The 15,877-nt window shown below is 48.8% G+C and overlaps 3 protein-coding genes across 15 annotated transcripts; 2 read left to right on the top strand and 1 right to left on the bottom strand.

The window, feature by feature from the left end:
• The first annotated feature begins 1,192 nt into the window (after window positions 1-1,192).
• On the top strand, window positions 1,193-5,052 carry LOC105700521. 3 transcript variants are annotated; one of them, XM_012426408.2, is made up of 4 exons: window positions 1,193-1,552; window positions 1,863-2,324; window positions 2,404-2,511; window positions 4,921-5,052. In XM_012426408.2, the coding sequence occupies exons 1-4, from the start codon at window positions 1,247-1,249 to the stop codon at window positions 4,993-4,995; spliced, it is 951 nt and encodes a 316-aa protein (XP_012281831.1). In that variant the 5' UTR covers window positions 1,193-1,246; the 3' UTR covers window positions 4,996-5,052. The 3 variants fall into 3 exon arrangements, with proteins under 3 accessions (XP_012281831.1, XP_012281832.1, XP_012281833.1); XM_012426410.2 differs by having other exon boundaries at window positions 1,370-1,526; XM_012426409.2 differs by lacking the exon at window positions 4,921-5,052 and having other exon boundaries at window positions 1,197-1,552; window positions 2,404-3,345.
• LOC105700518 (potential E3 ubiquitin-protein ligase ariadne-1) lies at window positions 3,941-12,188 on the bottom strand. 8 transcript variants are annotated; one of them, XM_012426399.2, is made up of 8 exons: window positions 11,816-12,188; window positions 7,946-8,250; window positions 7,336-7,509; window positions 7,193-7,258; window positions 6,895-7,110; window positions 6,250-6,807; window positions 5,946-6,172; window positions 3,941-5,860 (listed from the first exon to the last, which is right to left on the bottom strand). In XM_012426399.2, the coding sequence occupies exons 2-8, from the start codon at window positions 8,153-8,155 to the stop codon at window positions 5,779-5,781; spliced, it is 1,533 nt and encodes a 510-aa protein (XP_012281822.1). In that variant the 5' UTR covers window positions 8,156-8,250; window positions 11,816-12,188; the 3' UTR covers window positions 3,941-5,778. The 8 variants fall into 8 exon arrangements, with proteins under 8 accessions (XP_012281822.1, XP_012281817.1, XP_012281823.1 ...); XM_012426394.2 differs by lacking the exon at window positions 11,816-12,188 and adding an exon at window positions 10,651-10,780; XM_012426400.2 differs by lacking the exon at window positions 11,816-12,188 and adding an exon at window positions 9,467-9,631.
• On the top strand, window positions 10,042-15,817 carry LOC105700520 (serine/threonine-protein kinase ULK3). Of its 4 annotated transcripts, none has more exons than XM_012426404.2 (9): window positions 10,042-10,129; window positions 12,556-12,810; window positions 12,988-13,139; window positions 13,244-13,458; window positions 13,527-13,753; window positions 14,045-14,306; window positions 14,432-14,641; window positions 14,710-14,894; window positions 15,531-15,817. In XM_012426404.2, exons 2-9 carry the CDS (start codon window positions 12,724-12,726, stop codon window positions 15,642-15,644), a joined length of 1,452 nt encoding a protein of 483 aa, XP_012281827.1. In that variant the 5' UTR covers window positions 10,042-10,129; window positions 12,556-12,723; the 3' UTR covers window positions 15,645-15,817. The 4 variants fall into 4 exon arrangements, with proteins under 4 accessions (XP_012281827.1, XP_012281826.1, XP_012281829.1 ...); XM_012426403.2 differs by having other exon boundaries at window positions 10,124-10,252; XM_012426406.2 differs by lacking the exon at window positions 10,042-10,129 and adding an exon at window positions 10,906-10,985.
• Window positions 15,818-15,877: the final 60 nt, after the last annotated feature.

Here is a 15,877-nt window from a genome sequence, read left to right as displayed (position 1 = left end):
GGGTATTTACGAGGGATTTGCTAAAGAGATTTGTAAAATCGCGATTTTCGAAAGAGAATTTCAGGTTACGATTCCTGCGGAATGGGTAGGTAGAGCGAATAGGTCGAGTGCCGTCGAGGTTAGGTACACTCGGAGCGGTACCTGCCGCGCGGTGACCCGACCTCCGCGGAGGTCGACCATTGAATGAACGTCGGCGCGCCGCGGGCGACCGCCGCCGCGCGGCGCGGCTGCGCCTCGCGGATGCGCAGAGGTGGTTCCGCGAGGAATGCGTCGCGTGCACCCTCGGAGAGAGAGAGGGAAAGTTGGGACTTCGGTAAAGAGGGAAAGAGACGGAACTACCGCGGGACGGGATCCGAGCGTCGCGAATTCCTCGACGCCGTCCGGTGAAATATCCAAGGTACGTTTAAAGCGATATGTACTTAAAGCGCGATAGAATTACAGGCCGTGCTTTATCGAACGCGCTAAAGCTGCCGCGAGACGATCCGCGTCTGGATAAAGGGGATCTAAAATTAGAAGGTTTCGCGAGGGAAGGTGGAAGAGGAGAAGCGCGGTTTATTCTTCCTACTTAACCCTAACTTATCTCTTCTCCTATCCGAATTCTCCAGCTTATCCGTTTACCTTCGAGTTCCCCTTCTTCCCGCGAATTCGATTCAACGAGGCGGGATGCTCCGTCGCTCCGCGGCACGTAATAGCGTAATCTTCGAGCTGCTCCTAATTAAAACGGTGAAATGGACAGGCAGCGTCGCTTAATCGATCGAAATTGCCCTACCGCTCCGAGGAACGAAAGCTGACTTAATTCTTCCATAAGAAGCCCATCGTCTTCCCTCGTCCGGACTTCAACCTGCAGTTTACCAACCAAGTTTCGGTTAAACCAGGGTTAGGGATCGTAAACCGTGGTTAAACCAGGATTCATTACGTGCCCGGTTCCCTTTGCGGCTCACGAAACGATCGAATTTCCGGGTCGCCCGAAAGCTCGGCGTCCGTTCCCGGAGCGACGCATTAATCGGAGATCCCGTAGTAAGGAGCGGGCCTCGGAGGGGAGGAGTCGTGAATGGTCCATAGAGAGTCGGCTTGGTGGGGGGAACCGTCATGGCGGACGGTGGGAAAGGAGCCGGAGTGGGGGGCGCCGCTTCGGAAATGGCCGCGGGAAAGTAGAGAGCGGTTTATCGGGCCGATCGGGGCGGGTGGATTTTTCTTGCCGGCGGTGGGATCCGGGGCGAAAAGCCTGCTCGCCGAGCGGCAGGGGATGCTGTGGAAGGGCAGGCAGGAGGACCGAGTCCTCGAGGGAGTTCTCGGCGACGCGGCGCCGAGGATGGCCGGCGACCAGAAGACCGAGGACCCCGCGCCCAGCGGGGAGGGGAGCGACCAGGGTGCGTCGGCCAGGGGGGAACCGCATTCCAGAGTGGGCGGTATTCTGGAATGCGATCCCCCCGGTAACAGGAATTCGTCGAGCGAGGCGCCCGCCGAGTTAACCACCGAGCGAGCCAACGGTCTCTGCCGCTATGGTGCGGCTGTTACCAACGGCGGTATGTCTTTCGTCGAGATCTGCCAGGTAATCAGCCCCCGGCGAGACCCTTTGACAGCTCTCGGGCCGCGAGGCCGCGGGTCTTCGCGTTGACGTAACGTCCTTTGGACATTTTTTTTTTCCCTTCATTTTGTCCCTCGGTCGTTCCGCGTTCGTGATCTTCGACCCGGGTCGCCGTTCGGGATCGCCTCTTCGCCTGGACGTAACCGTCGAACAGCTGTCGTGTCGGGTCGCTACCTTCCGGCTGATTTTTTTCTTGCGTCGTGGGTCGTTTCGAGCTTCCCTGGGTTATTTGGATACGTCGGAAGTTTAATCCCGGGGTTGTTCCTCGTTCCAGAAACGACTGCAACATCTCTTCCCACGATTGACCTCGCAACCAAGGTATAGTCCCTGCGAAGACTCCACCGAATTGACGGCGGTATGCCTTGCCAACGACGTGATAAGGTTTCTGCTCAAAGAAGACATCTATCTGATATCGAGGGACCCGGTCTCCAGGAGTATGAGGCATCACGTCTATCAGATGCTCAACAAGCACAGTATTCTCTTCACCAGCATGGTCAACCAGCTTAACGTCATGCCGGATACTGCGTACGAGGCCTTCATGGGAGTTGCCGACGAACTGTTTCTTCACGGAGGGGTTACTTGGGCGAGAATTATTTGTTTGTACGCATTTATGGGGAGGCTCGCGCTGTGGGCAAGAGACAGACACATGCACGCTCTGAAGATGAAGTTGCCACTGTACGTCTCCAGATACATCGGCGATGAGATTTCGCACTTCATCAAAGGATATGGCGGATGGGTGAGCGGTTCATCTTCCATCGAGGCTTTACGGTAATATATCTTGATTTAGAGTAACCGATATTTTTGTGTGCCAACAGGAACAACTGTGCGTGGAATATCCTGTGGCGGAAGAAGTTAACGGAATGGTCTGGCACAGCCTCGTAATGACTGCGGCAACCCTTGGGCTGGTGGCCACGTTTTTGACGGTAACCTCATGAAGCGGTTTAAAGTGAAATCCCGGTGAACGGATTTAAAAAGCGAGTGACTCGATGTGTACTTACGCCCTGTGATCGAATCCTCGAAAGCGTTCCAGGAGATATGGCTCGTTACCTCGCGGATCCTGACGGCACGTTGTTAAAGTATTACGGGCTGGTGTTATACATTCGAAGTAATCGCGTCGACTGGTAACACTTTGATCGAAGAAACGTTCGGAACGGGAAATGCTTAGTGAATGTCGCAAAGTACAAGAATTCTTAAACATCTAGAATATCTGTGTAAAAAGCCTCTCGTACGACTCTCCGAACGATCCTCCTCACCTTTTCTAGAGCAAGAAAACAATGCAAGTTCCCTATTACTGTAATATCGTAACTTTCTTTCGACAAACTAGTTGAATTAGTAGAAAGACTATTTTATTTAACTTTTAATCTAGGTGTTTTATTGAAGTAATTCTTCCTTTCTCACTCTCTCTTTTTTTTTTGTTTTTGTAACGGTATCACGCAAAATTGAAGTTTCAGATATCCGCGTCGAATGAGAATGTCAAAATTATCCTGAATTTAGGTAGAAGCAAACTATTTGTATTTATTTATAATTTATTCTAGGTAGAAAATATATTAAATAACAAATTTTATAAACGATACGCTTGACCAAGAACGGTCGCATCATTCTCTTGCAAACATAGTAACTGCATGTAATTGAAATATACCGGTTACTAAATTTACCGCAATAACTTTATACCACGGTAAAATCCATACTTCGGTAGCTTTTAGTACCTTTGTAAAAGTGTATGAATTTCTGGCGATAATAAACACTATTAGGACATATGCACGGATTTATAGACGTTCTCGTCTTAGGAATGGCAGTATAATTACACATCGAGCCAGCTAGAAATTCCTTCTCAACGAATGGCCAACTTAAGCTATTTACATGTTTCGTTCGGTGACGACAAAGAAAAAAAAAAGAAGAAAAAGATTGGTCATGTAATTACTTCTCTTCACACACAGGGTGCACAAATAAGTAATTTTATTACACCGGATCTTTGTGAATGTCAAGAACCATGTCCAGTCACTATTTACATTCATGAGAGATATCACACACCGATTAATATATCTTGTCATGATCGCTATATCGATTTCGTAACCATTTCCTCAGTTTCACCAAAGCGGCACCTAATGTACACTTACCGATTTATACCTCTCTCTCTCTCTTGTGGTGACGTATTTAAATATTTACAATTCTATTACAAAAGGATCTCACACTCGCTCAAGGATAGAACGAAGACCAAATAACAATCAACTGACTCGACAAAAGTAGCGTGTATACGTATATATATATTTTTTTTGTTCCTCGTTTCTTTGATATTCGACAAAGTTTTAGCCCGTTCGAGTAAAAGGCTGTTATCGATCTTGCTCCGAAGGCTAAAGGTTACGACGTTTATTTAAAAATCACATTAAACGCGGGTCCGTTACGAAGGAGAAACGAACTTACACGTAACATTTCGCGTCTAGGGTCCGCACCGTGGAGTCCGCTCGTTACAAGAGCGGTCGCCCTCACGATCTAGAATTTCGCAATTATAAGTAATGAATTAATTACCTTACTACTAATCGAAATTTCGAGACTGTACAGAAAACAAGTGAGCTCCGGTCACGGCGGCTCTTCCCCGCTACGTGACCACATCGGATTAAGAATCAACAATTTTATATTTCAATAAATTCTCAAAAGGTCCTACCTCAATTTCATCCTCGCTATTTATCGACATTATTACTACATATATTTGCATATTTATATATATGTATGTATACATGTATATATATATATATATATTTAACTATATAACTGTACAAACGGAACTTATCTCGTTCCCAACGTACGTTGCGACAGTAATAACCGATTGTTACACCACAGTGTCAATAGCCTTGACTTCGTACACTAACGGTACAGGCGGACATATCGTCAACGTTACGTTGAACAACGAAAGCAAAGAACGATTGGAAAGAAGAAAAAAAAAAGTACGCGGGCGTGAATTGCGGTCGGAGTTAATAAAATGTTAAACGGTCGAGGATTAAAGGTCGATTTTCTAGCCTGTGTCCGTCTCGACTTATATACAATTGCCAACACTCGACGTTAAAATATCCGCAGCCGTTCCGTCATCCTCCCAGGGATACCTCGAAGTTAACTAAGAAAAGAAAAAAAAAAGAGTCGTCGACAGTAGTGAGGTAGTTAACGTAATTAATTTAAAAAAAAAATCACCGCGTTCCCCGCGCGACGCGACATTCGAGTGGGCCGAATATCTCCGGTGCGTCTATTTTATTATTAATATCGACGTAACACTGACGACATGTGCACGTTGCAATTTTAACTAAACCTTTCCTTTCGTTTCTTTTTTTATTTTCTTACAGATTGGCAGTAGCAGCCTGGACGTATCAATGTCCGAAATAGAGCAGAGATTTGGGGACAAGCCGGTCGCCCAGTGATACCAGTGGTTGGCCCTCGAGCAAGCCGGCAGGGAAAATCTCTAGGAAGGCTTCCCTTCCGGTATTTCCCTTTCCATCCACGCCGTCCTCCGACCGGAGAGCACCCGTTAGCGATCCGGAAAAATCTACGTGTCAACGCCGGCCAGAGACAAAAAAAAAAAGGTAACAAGAGATATGACCGCATAAATCGAAAACGCGCGGCTCGAAGTCATAAAGAGGGGACAAGGACTGTGACCACTCACCGGTTCTCTACCGCTGGCAACGCGTTAAGTACGAAAAGCAGATCTGTCGAATTTGTCAGTCAAACGATACTCTCCTGATGAACCGTGATCCCCCGACGAAACGAACTAAAACGACGACGATCGTCCCGAGTTGTTCGAGGTCGCGTTACCACGCCCGGACGTTACGCGTGTACCGGATTTACGTCGAAAGACGCACCGATCTTCCGGTACGCGGTCGTCGGCATGTAATTCTCGCCAAGCACAAAAGTACTCTTCCCATTGAATCTTCAGTTGACGTAAGGATTCAATCTTTTTTTAATGAGAGGTGTTAGCCGTATCGATTATTTGATGCATTTTACCACAGACTATATCATGTTAAAGATGCGCGATGGAGTAAAATAAAAAGGGCGTCAGGTGCGAGGGTGTGTGTCCGACACTCGGCGACCTGCTCTATTTCTGTCTCTTGTCAGCTTTTCTGGTATATCACAGCTGGGGGGGGGGGGGCAAGGGTGAGAAGGAAGAGGACTCACGTCGGTTGACAGTGTTCCAACGAGCCCTTGATTCATTCCTTGTAATCCCACCATTCCTTTTCGTAACCCTCGTGCACGTGTTCTAGAAGCACCTTCCTCCGACTGTCGCAGTATCTTGAAAATAAAAAAACGAGAATCATTGGCAATCGCTGCCTTCGCGGGAGCCCCTTCGAGTTAATCGATGGATCGATGGACACACCTGTACTTGTCCTGGACCTTTTGCTTGATGTCGGCAAGATTTTCGCTAGTGATGTCCCTCTCAAGATATTCTGACAGACACTCGGTCGACGTCTCCAGGTCCTTCTGGTTCTCTTCGAAGATCACGGACTGGTTGTTCTTTCGCAGGTAGTAGGCAAAGACGTATGTGTACATGAGCGTTTGCCTGCACGAGCACAGTATGTCGACGGCCTTCTTCAGAAATTGAACCTGCAATCCAGATTACACTTTGACCCTAACGTACTCAATTAATTCATACTTGCACTCGAGGTAAAATACCTGCGTACCTCGATCCAGGACATATTGTGCTGTTGCATCTCTTCCATCTTCTCCTTGACACTCGCGTACAACTTGCTTTCGAATTTCAACGATTGCATGTGATTCATGTATCTGTTGCAGTAGAACAAGTATCGCTGCAGAGCGGACCTCGACTTCTCTTGGGCGTCCCTGGCAGCCTTCGCCTCTTCTTCGTCGTACCGATTGCAGTTGTACCAGCTGGAGCCGTGGGGCTCCCAGGGACCGAGACACACCCAACAAAAGTCAGCCTTGCAGTTTTGGTTTTTACACACCATGTGGTTACATCCACCGTCCTTTTCTATTGTGACGTTGCATTTGGGACACTCCTTTGTGTTCGCTGCGATCCAATTGGACGTCTCCGAGTCGTCGTCGCACTTTTTGATCCACGTGCGTAACAGATGACACTTGACAGGATCGTGCCAATTCTCGCCACAGTGAAAGCAAAACGTATGCCCGCACTTGCACGTCACCGGTCTTGGCTCCACGTACTGCACTTTAATCGCATTGTTGCAGTCGGGTGATGGGCACCACCTTAACAACCTGTTACACTGAAAATCGGGAAAACGTAAGTATTCGATAGGACTGCTCTCGTCATAAACGTACACGTTAGGAAAGGGTTACTTCGATTAACGTACTTCGACGAAGCTGTTGGTAATGAGATGCTGATACTTTAACTTGACCTTAGAATCTCTAACGAGACGCATAACGCTAGCGTCATCTACCAAAATATCGCAAGCATGTGCTGCACATGCGATAGTCTGTCCGACACCTTCTTCCATGATCTTGGTGGTCAGGTATTCCCTCCAGCAACCGATACAGAACCGATGTCCACATTCCAAGCCGGTCATCACCTGAGCACATCCATAAATAAAATATTGTCCTTTGCACTGAAATATTACTTAAACTAGCAAAGTAAAATACATAATAACTTACGGAAGATGGTAAAGTCATGAAGCAAATGCCGCACTCTTCCCTTCCATTTGTGGACGCTCTTCTGGACTGTGATTTAAAAAATTAATTTAAGTAAAAATAGGTAAAAAAAAAATACCACGTCGATCGTAATTAGTTTTACCCACCAGTGAATTTTGTGGTGAACGAGATCTATTAATTAAAGGTCCCTTCCTGAAGGGGTTAATCACCCGCGCTTCGGCAAATAATTTTTCTTGATCCCCATCGTAGAAGCGTTCCATTAATTTTTCCTTGTCCCATTTGAAATGATTCAATAAAATTCTGGTTGTTGTGGCAGGTATCTGGGAATTAAATACCAAAAATGAGTCATCATTATTTTGTACCACATGAATAATCCCTGATAAATAAAGGCTGGATGCAAGTATAATCGCGAGATATCTGCAAAAATCACGTGCTTAAAACCGCTCTATCTTTGTCATGATGGTGACAAATAAATATGGCAACAAAGAAAAAGCAGACATGCTTCCGTCCTCCCCCAACTGAGATATTTTTGGCAAAAAAAGAGAAATCTCGTGTGCATGCTATTTAAAGATCACGATATATATAGATCAGAGCTGTGTGTAAACACGTCATTTATCCATGCCTAAATTCATAACTTTGATTCCATAATTCAACGAGGAATTAGCATATTTTAACATAATATGGCATTAAAAAAAGTTTGCACGAACTAGAAGATACTAACTAAGCCTAATAAAAATGGTCAAAATACAAACATACTTCTACCACCATGTTGACCTCCTTTATAGAGTCTACCATGTGCTGAACAATTTCCTCTGTGGAAAGGACTTCAAAGGGATAATCTTCGACGTCGGTGGCTCGTTCTCTCGGATTTCCAGATTCTATTTCCATAGCAAAGTCCACGTCGTCTCCACTGGACTCGTTGCCCGAGTCGACATCGTCGTACAGCGTTTCCTCTTCAGAATCCATAGCTCTACCAATTCCTTAGTTATTTCAAACACGACGGTTCCTTCTCCCTTCGACGTCCCCACTCTTTCAGTCCTCCCGATTCCTTCTCAACGGTACTACAAATTACAAAAAAAAACGTGAAAAATCTATTGCCCCCAAACTAGATCACAGCGGACTATTGCACGACAGCTCTACCCTTACACCGACAAGGAAACCTTGTACCAGGCTTTTCACCTTTGACCAAATTTTATCTCACCGATTAGACCCGATTCACAATTTTGGAATTTGTCTGCCAGATAACTGGAAAGTCAACAAAAGCGCCCCCAAAACAAGCAAAGCTCGACCGTTCCAAAAAATCTAAACGAACGTGAGAAACGGTAAATTCATTGAACGCTCAACGAAGGATCAAGTACCTATGCTCGAGGGAGCGAATTATATGGGCGCAGATAAGAATAAAAATAAACCACAGTCGAGAACAAGCTTGTTCGTCGACCTTTCCCGTGAATAAAGCGCGAGCCAATAACAGACTCGCCCTTGCCGCGGGAACCTCGCTAAGTTCTCGGTCGATCGCAAATCGACGCCAAGGCCCACGAGGGCCGTCTTAGAAGAAAGAACCTCAGGATTCGCGATTGCACCTGTGATCCGTGTCACGGACCGCCACACCACCGAGAGAACACGGGCCCACACGGAGGACGTTCAGCACATGACGTCACGGACGCCTGCCTCGCGAAGAGCTCGCTGAGAATCACGGGAAAGCCTCCTGGCCTCGCGATTTTTCATGAATCGAATGTCGGCCGCGATTCTTCGGGACGTCCGTCCTCGCGGACTGCGCCGAGTCGATGCTGCGCCCCCGCAAATCCCGCAATACTCGCGAAAACATATAAAAGTCAGCTGCCGTTCAAAACACCGAAACTTCTCCGTCCGTCAGAGCACTGAGCGCTGCGATCACGGCGGATCCAAGATGGCCGCCGAAAGGCGCGAACCAATGGGAGCGCGTCAATGGACGCACTCGACCAATCACAGCGAGGCCCCGCGAGAAGCCGTTTCTTGTTGCCCCTTTCTCTCGACCGCTCCAACGGAAACACAGGGTAAACGATGACCATCCAATGAGACGACGGCGCGAAACGAGGCGGAGGTAAGGGGAAGTGACCAAGTACTTTGTCGTATAAGAGCGTCCTTGTCGCACTCGTGGAGATAAAGAGAGAGAAAGAGAACTCGGTCTCCCGGCGAGCGGGGTGGGAGTACCGCATGTCACTCGAGGAAATCCTCGATTAAATGGCGCTTACACCTGAAACCACTCGATGAACTTAACCTCGTCCGAGAAACTCTTACTCAAGGCGATAGTTTCGATGCAATCGGTAATGATGGTAAGGTGCTTCGACATTTTGCGCTTCCGGCATAGAAAGTTGAATTTGATTTCGGGCTGTCTCTTGGGTTCGGTGATCCGACGTTGATCGTTAACCGTAGTTCATTGTCATCGCGTGGAGATGCATCGCATAATTTTTTTTTGCACAAGGGAACTGGGTGCAATTTTTTTTTTTTGTTCACTCAATGCGGCTACTAAGGTCGATCTCGTATACCAAAATATACGCTCTCCATTCAATTTCTAACTGGTTCTCCTTCGTGGACAAAAGATGTGTCACCCGCTGAGTCATTTGACTTTACATCGGTAATTCCATCCGGTATTATTCCAACTAAATACTGCAACGAATAAGATAAATCGATCTACTTTCGCGCGATGCAAATACCCCGGGGCAACGTTTATCTCGTTTAAACCGATTAACAACGAAACAGTGCAGCCGACACTCGGTAAAGGAAATTATGGTCACCAATTCGCCAACTTAACAATTATCGCTTCAAACACGATACGCGTGATGCGCAAACTCCAGTTTACGACCGCGATCAGCTGCTGAGCGAGGTCTCCCCCGTAACATTAGACAAAAGGTCTAATACGACGTCGTAAATACTCAGTCAAGCGGATCTTTTCAGAAAGAGGTCTGCTCGAGTGCCCAATTGTCCCGATTTCGCGTATTCGCGTGACAACGTCAATCCCCGTGAGATCTGTGTCGAACCTAACCTATCGAGACGCCACTTTCGCCGAGATCGTCGAATTCTCTCGTAAAAATTCAAGCACCTCTGGACGAGAAATATTCTACACCCAAGCATAAACAAATATTGGCAGATTCTCCCTCATCCCTTGAAAATATTAGTCCGAGTACCAGATAAAAAAAACCATCATCGGTTCTTCCAAAAAACCATTCGAAGTTCTCGGAAATTCGGAATTAAACGTTACGGTGAAATTGCCGAAAATAAATATACTTGCTCCGGGCGAGGGTCGTCCAAGGAAGGTCCGTCAGCCGAGAGATCCGCGATTCCTCGAACGATAGCGATAAAGCGGGCGAGTATCTTCACAAATCATCGCGGACTTTGTCGAAAAAAAATCGCGGAGGGGCGAACATCGGTGTCGGACGGCAGTCGGAGGGGAGGGTCGCACGGCGAGGGAGAATCGGGCTTACCTTTGACACGGCTAGCCCCCTCGAAACGTGGGAAAGCATCGAAGGGCTGCTTCGACGGCCGAGTCGGGCGGCTCAACGGAACGGACCAATCAGGGCGCGCCGTCGAGTCGCCTGGACCAATCGCGGGGCGCGCCTGTGGAAGGGCGGTCAAGACTCGAGAGAGTTCACAACTCGGCGCGACACTCTTCCTCGGAGCACGTTGGCGGTGTCGAGGAAACAGACGAGTCGACTGGCGCGAGTCTCCCTCGCGCGGCGAGCGCGAGCAACGCGACTGGGCGATTATCGGGAGAGGCGAGCGGACTCGGGCGTGCGCCTGTTCTCGCGCTATGTGACAGGTACGTGGAAGGAGGTTTCCGGATACCGAAGGCGAACGCGACCCCCACCAAACCGCGGAACGACCTCTCTTTGTCGGGTTTGTGCAATAAGGCAACCTCGGGTCACTTCGACTCGAGTTTATTTTACAAATAAATACATTTCCGAGAGACACTGGGCGCCCACGGTCCGTAGGCCATGGCGCCGCCGCGGACGGACTCGGAAGCAGCCGAGCCCGCCGCCGGTGTCACCCTCTCGCGGCGCGCACAGGAATCGCGAATCGCGAATCCCGGATAACTTTGCGACCGAGCCCCCGGTTTGCGTTACGGATACCCCCGTGTCATATTTAGTCATTTTGCACCGTTTATCGGGAAACCTGGGAAAGTTTCGCGCCAAACGTACCCTTGCGTTGTATACATCACGCTACGCCACTTTTACGTTAAAACTGTACAACGTGTCTCCCCTCTCGGCGACCTCACGGTGGAATTCCATTTCACAATTCGGGGGTCTTCGAGGTCGACACGCACTACCAAAACTCAGTGGAAAATTAAATCCTCCGAATTTTTTAAGGAATTTCGAGAGGGAGTTTCGATTATCCTTTTTATCCAGGGCGAGATATACGAATCTATCTAAGATGGATTTACCGAATGATATTATAGGATTTCTATATTTAGAAGTTTGCAATTTTTTCCGAGTGGTTTCTTTCCACTCGCTAGCATTTCGGTATTTTAATTCATACATATGAGTGGAATGTTTTGTTGGAAATTGTGCACTCGGTGGCGAGCGCGCTTTCGAAAAAATGGCCGCCCGCGCGCGGATGAATTTTTGAGATTAGGACGGGTCGCGTAGTTACCGGACATGGCCGTGGGACGGCAGCCCTCTCGGGGTCGGCTGCAGGGGGCACCATTTGCCGCGAGGGAGCCGGCGAGCTCACAGCTCGGGTGCTGCTGTCACGTCCATGTTAAGCGGCCGGCGTGACGCGAACTCCTTCGGATGAAGCGCGCTCGGATTGGAGCACGACGTCCGCGGCGACTCCTCTCACGGCGGATTTTCGCGGACGACGGGCCTCCCTTTGAGGAACCGAATGCAACGACGCTTTCGCGGGAAAGCGAAGGAGAGAGAGGGAAGGAGAAATAGACGGGTCGTCGCCAAGCGCCGCCCCGCTGACGCGAATTCAACTAAGTGAAGTCGGCCGACGACCTGCTGCACCGGCGTTCGCTCGGCAGGGCCGCGCATATCGCGGGAGACGAGGGGACTTTATTCAGGAAATTATGGATTTTAATGCGAGAAATTACGTCGCGTACGAATATTAATCGCATGCACTCGAGAATCGGGTCCCTGGGCCCCTTTCACTCTCTCTCTCTCTCGCGTTTCCAGAGCAGATTATACCGAAGGCTACTTCAAGATGAATTCACTGCAATTTGTAATAGCAGGGGATTTGAAGAAAAAAAATTGAAATTACGAATTAAAATTCACGAAGTTAGTCTAGGGAACCGCGCGAGTCCCCCGGTCGGGTGCACTAACCGTGATTATAGCGAAATTTTATCCGGACGTATGTTAAGGGTATGCATCAAGGGTGTTTATTACTTACAGAGATTGATGTCGATATTTGCGGAAACGATCCTAACCTATATTAGGGCGACCACGTGGCGAGCGATCTCGTCCAGATACTCTTCAAAGCCGCTTCGCTTTCGCGACTTTCAGGAGTAATGTCCAGGTGAAAACCAGTGAAAACGAGTCGGTTCGACGAGGAGCAGAGAAATGAGTCTACCGAGTGTGAAGGACTACTCCCTGCTCGAAAAAATCGGCGTGGGGAGTTACGCTACCGTTTACAAGGCCTTCAAAAAAGTGAGTAGCTCCGAGAAATTGTCCACACTTGCGCTCATTGAAAGGATTCGACGAAGGGAAAAAAAATGGCAAAAAAGAAATAACAAGACCCCACTCGGTTGTCGACGTGTCTTAGGAACCACTAATTGGGATTGAGGGGAAAACTATCCATTTGCAAATGACGAGTTTGGCTTTCAGGGTGGATCCAAAGAAGTGGTCGCCATCAAGTGCGTGGACAAGTCGGGCCTCTCGAAGTCGGCGATCGAGAACCTCATAACGGAGATCAATCTTTTGAAGATCCTGAAGCACGAGCACATCGTCGAGATGAAGGACTTCTTTTGGGACGAGGGGTGGGTCCCCGATATTCCTGCGATCTCCCCTGCCCTTTCATGGGATCTTAAAACCCGAGTTATTCCCCCGTAAAACGCCACTCAGACTTACCTTCCCCGTTCAGGCACATCTACATCGTGATGGAGTACTGCGACGCCGGCGACCTCTCGAGTTTCATCAGGAGGAAGAACAAACTGCCGGAGAACGTATGTCGGAAGTTCCTGCAGCAGCTTGCCCTCGCCCTCAAGTACTTACGCGGTCACAATGTCTGTCACATGGACCTGAAACCGCAAAACCTTCTCCTGGCCAAGAGACCCCATCTCACCCTGAAGGTCGGAGGTGCGTGCGACCTCCGATTGCGATTTTAATTCCTTGAATCCATGGATCGTCCACTTCCCTGATTTCAGACTTCGGCTTCGCCCAGTACCTATCCTCCTCTGAGCAGAAATTCGCGATCCGGGGCTCCCCTTTGTACATGGCGCCGGAAATCCTTCTTCGTCAGAAGTACGACGCCAGGGTGGATCTCTGGAGCGTCGGTATCATCATGTACGAGTGTCTCTTCGGCAGGGCTCCTTATTCCAGTAGCAGCTTTCAGGAGCTGGCCGACAAGATCAAGTCCCAGAGGCCGATCCAGGTGATTGGTAAAAGCTTCAAGTAAAATGGCTACGCACGAAACGATAAATCTTCCATGTAAACCCATCCGCGAACGTTGCATTATTTTAAGAAGTAAAATTTAACAGTCATGTTTAAACACGACGGATCACAAATCGCGAAGATTTGTCGTCAAGTTCGGGACCATTTTCGGAAATAACGAAAAGCATAGGCAAGGATCGTCAGACGTTTTCGCGCGGTATCGAACGTCCTTCGGCGATGAAGAGTCCCTTCGAAAAAGTCTCTCCTTGAAGAGCGGTCTCGTTTAATGCAGCTCCCAAAGGGCGCCCGGGTCTCCCCCGAGTGCAAGGATCTCCTGCTGTCCTTGCTGAAGCACGACCCCACCAGGAGGATATCCTTCGAGGGCTTCTTCGAGCACGAGTTCCTCGATCTGGCGCACGCACCCACGAAGGAGAACTACGAGAAGGCTGCGACTCTGGTGCAGTCCGCCGTCAAGATGGACGCGGTGGGCAACCGGAAGGAGGCCTTCCACCTCTACTGCGACGCCCTGAGATACTTCATTCCTTTGCTCACCAGTAGGAAATGAATTTCTTCTACCGTCTCTTTGTTGCATTAACCCTCTAGGTACAGTAGTTGATAACTAAAGGGTTAATGCCTTCGTAGCTTGTTCGGTCTTACGTAGTGGGAGATCTTTTGCCAGGTGAGGCTGATCCTCAAAGAAAGGAGGCGCTGAGATTGCACGTGAACGACTACATCAGGAGAGCGGAGCAGCTGAAGCGAGCCTGCCTCGACGACGACGAGGTGGAAAAGTCGGGGGAAAGTTCGACGTCGAGGAACTCCGGGAACGGCCCTCTTCCTCGGCGCACCGAGTCTCTGGAGTGCGGGGCATCCTTGGGATACAACGACCTACGTTGGTATCTTTCCAGTAAGCATAGAGCTCGTTAACTTCTCCTTTTAACGCGATCCGATACTCCTCAGGTACTCTCGGTAAGAGTACCCCGGCGATGGTGGATGGCCTGGAAATTGGAGAAGTCGCCGAGGAATATCTCGCCGAAGGTAACTACACCCTCGCCCTGGAGAAATTCAAGTCCTGCCTCGGGATTTTGGTGCCTCTCCTGGGAAAGGAGCCTCCTGGACGACGGAGAGATCTGCTCTACGGACAGGTACGTTCCTTCGAGTCCTTTTACCGGAATTAGCCAGAGTACGGCTCCGACAGGACCAGTGAGTTGAGTTGAGTTAATATCAGGTGTTGAGATATGATTTTCGATCGAAAGAGATTTTTCTTTCCGAACGGTCAAATCGACCTCTATCGGGGCGTGCAATTTTCACGCGGAGAACTTTCTTGACCGTGCCCAAGTGTCTACTCGGGGCAGATTGGCAGCCGTTCTAGTTCAAGGTAGCCATATTTGAAAGCGAGTCTCGAACCGACTAGAAGGCTGCTGCCACGGTTGCAGCTCGCAGTCGGCGAAGTTAAACATTCTTGGAAGGATAATTTTAACTCCAGAAACTGTTGAACCAACATTTTTTATTGACCTTAACGCTTAACAACTATTATCGTGCCCTCCAGCGACGTGGATCCATCTTGAATCGGGGTATCCGTCGATCTGCTCGCCGGGCGGCCATTTTTCGGGGACGTTTCTCCACTCGGATCTACTCTTGCAAAAAATATCTGATGCATGCATTATTCTTCACATAATTAACCTCCGCGTTATCGAGATATTAAAAATGAATATTACCCGGAAATATCCTAAAACCCTCCTCGTAACGGGCGCCCGTTGTCATGGATACTCGATCAACAGGTGCAGCAGTGGATGAAGGAGGCGGAAAGCTGCAAAGGGCTGCTCGCAACGCGGGAAATCGAGGAGACGGTCCAGCGCCCCTCCGACTCGCACGATCAGTGCAGTTTACAATAACGACAATGATATAGTTGCGTTAAAAAATAGTCAAGATGGCGTCCCAGTGCTTGCCTCGAGTCTCGGGGTTCCTGCCTCTGAAAGAGCGTTTCTTTACAATGCATTACGGGTAAATTATTATTTAAGCACCTGACCGCCCACCGACTGATACGCGATGGAAAATAAATCCTTTTCTACGCTACCGGCCATTTTATCGCGTCACAAACGAAAGGTCCCAAATCCGTGATCTGCCT

Source organism: Orussus abietinus, unplaced genomic scaffold (genome assembly GCF_000612105.2).
Source record: "Orussus abietinus isolate OABI.00-Male unplaced genomic scaffold, Oabi_2.0 scaffold2, whole genome shotgun sequence".
Lineage (NCBI taxonomy): Eukaryota > Metazoa > Arthropoda > Insecta > Hymenoptera > Orussidae > Orussus > Orussus abietinus.
This window is presented reverse-complemented; position numbering and strand designations above follow the sequence as displayed.

What these genes read in the sequence shown, in the direction of transcription:
- LOC105700521 (XM_012426408.2), top strand. Translation starts at nt 1,247, where the DNA reads ATGCTGTGGAAGGGCAGGCAGGAGGACCGAGTCCTCGAGGGAGTTCTC. An exon ending in TCAAAGGATATGGCGGATGG is followed by an intron (nt 2,325 to 2,403) that starts GTGAGCGGTTCA and finishes GTGTGCCAACAG; the next exon opens with GAACAACTGTGCGTGGAATA. An exon ending in TGGTGGCCACGTTTTTGACG is followed by an intron (nt 2,512 to 4,920) that starts GTAACCTCATGA and finishes ATTTTCTTACAG; the next exon opens with ATTGGCAGTAGCAGCCTGGA.
- LOC105700518 (XM_012426399.2), bottom strand. Translation starts at nt 8,155, where the DNA reads ATGGATTCTGAAGAGGAAACGCTGTACGACGATGTCGACTCGGGCAAC. An exon ending in TCATGACTTTACCATCTTCC is followed by an intron (nt 7,111 to 7,192) that starts GTAAGTTATTAT and finishes GGATGTGCTCAG; the next exon opens with GTGATGACCGGCTTGGAATG. An exon ending in AAGGTCCAGGACAAGTACAG is followed by an intron (nt 5,861 to 5,945) that starts GTGTGTCCATCG and finishes TTTATTTTCAAG; the next exon opens with ATACTGCGACAGTCGGAGGA.
- LOC105700520 (XM_012426404.2), top strand. Translation starts at nt 12,724, where the DNA reads ATGAGTCTACCGAGTGTGAAGGACTACTCCCTGCTCGAAAAAATCGGC. An exon ending in AGTCCCAGAGGCCGATCCAG is followed by an intron (nt 13,754 to 14,044) that starts GTGATTGGTAAA and finishes CGTTTAATGCAG; the next exon opens with CTCCCAAAGGGCGCCCGGGT. An exon ending in GAGATCTGCTCTACGGACAG is followed by an intron (nt 14,895 to 15,530) that starts GTACGTTCCTTC and finishes CTCGATCAACAG; the next exon opens with GTGCAGCAGTGGATGAAGGA.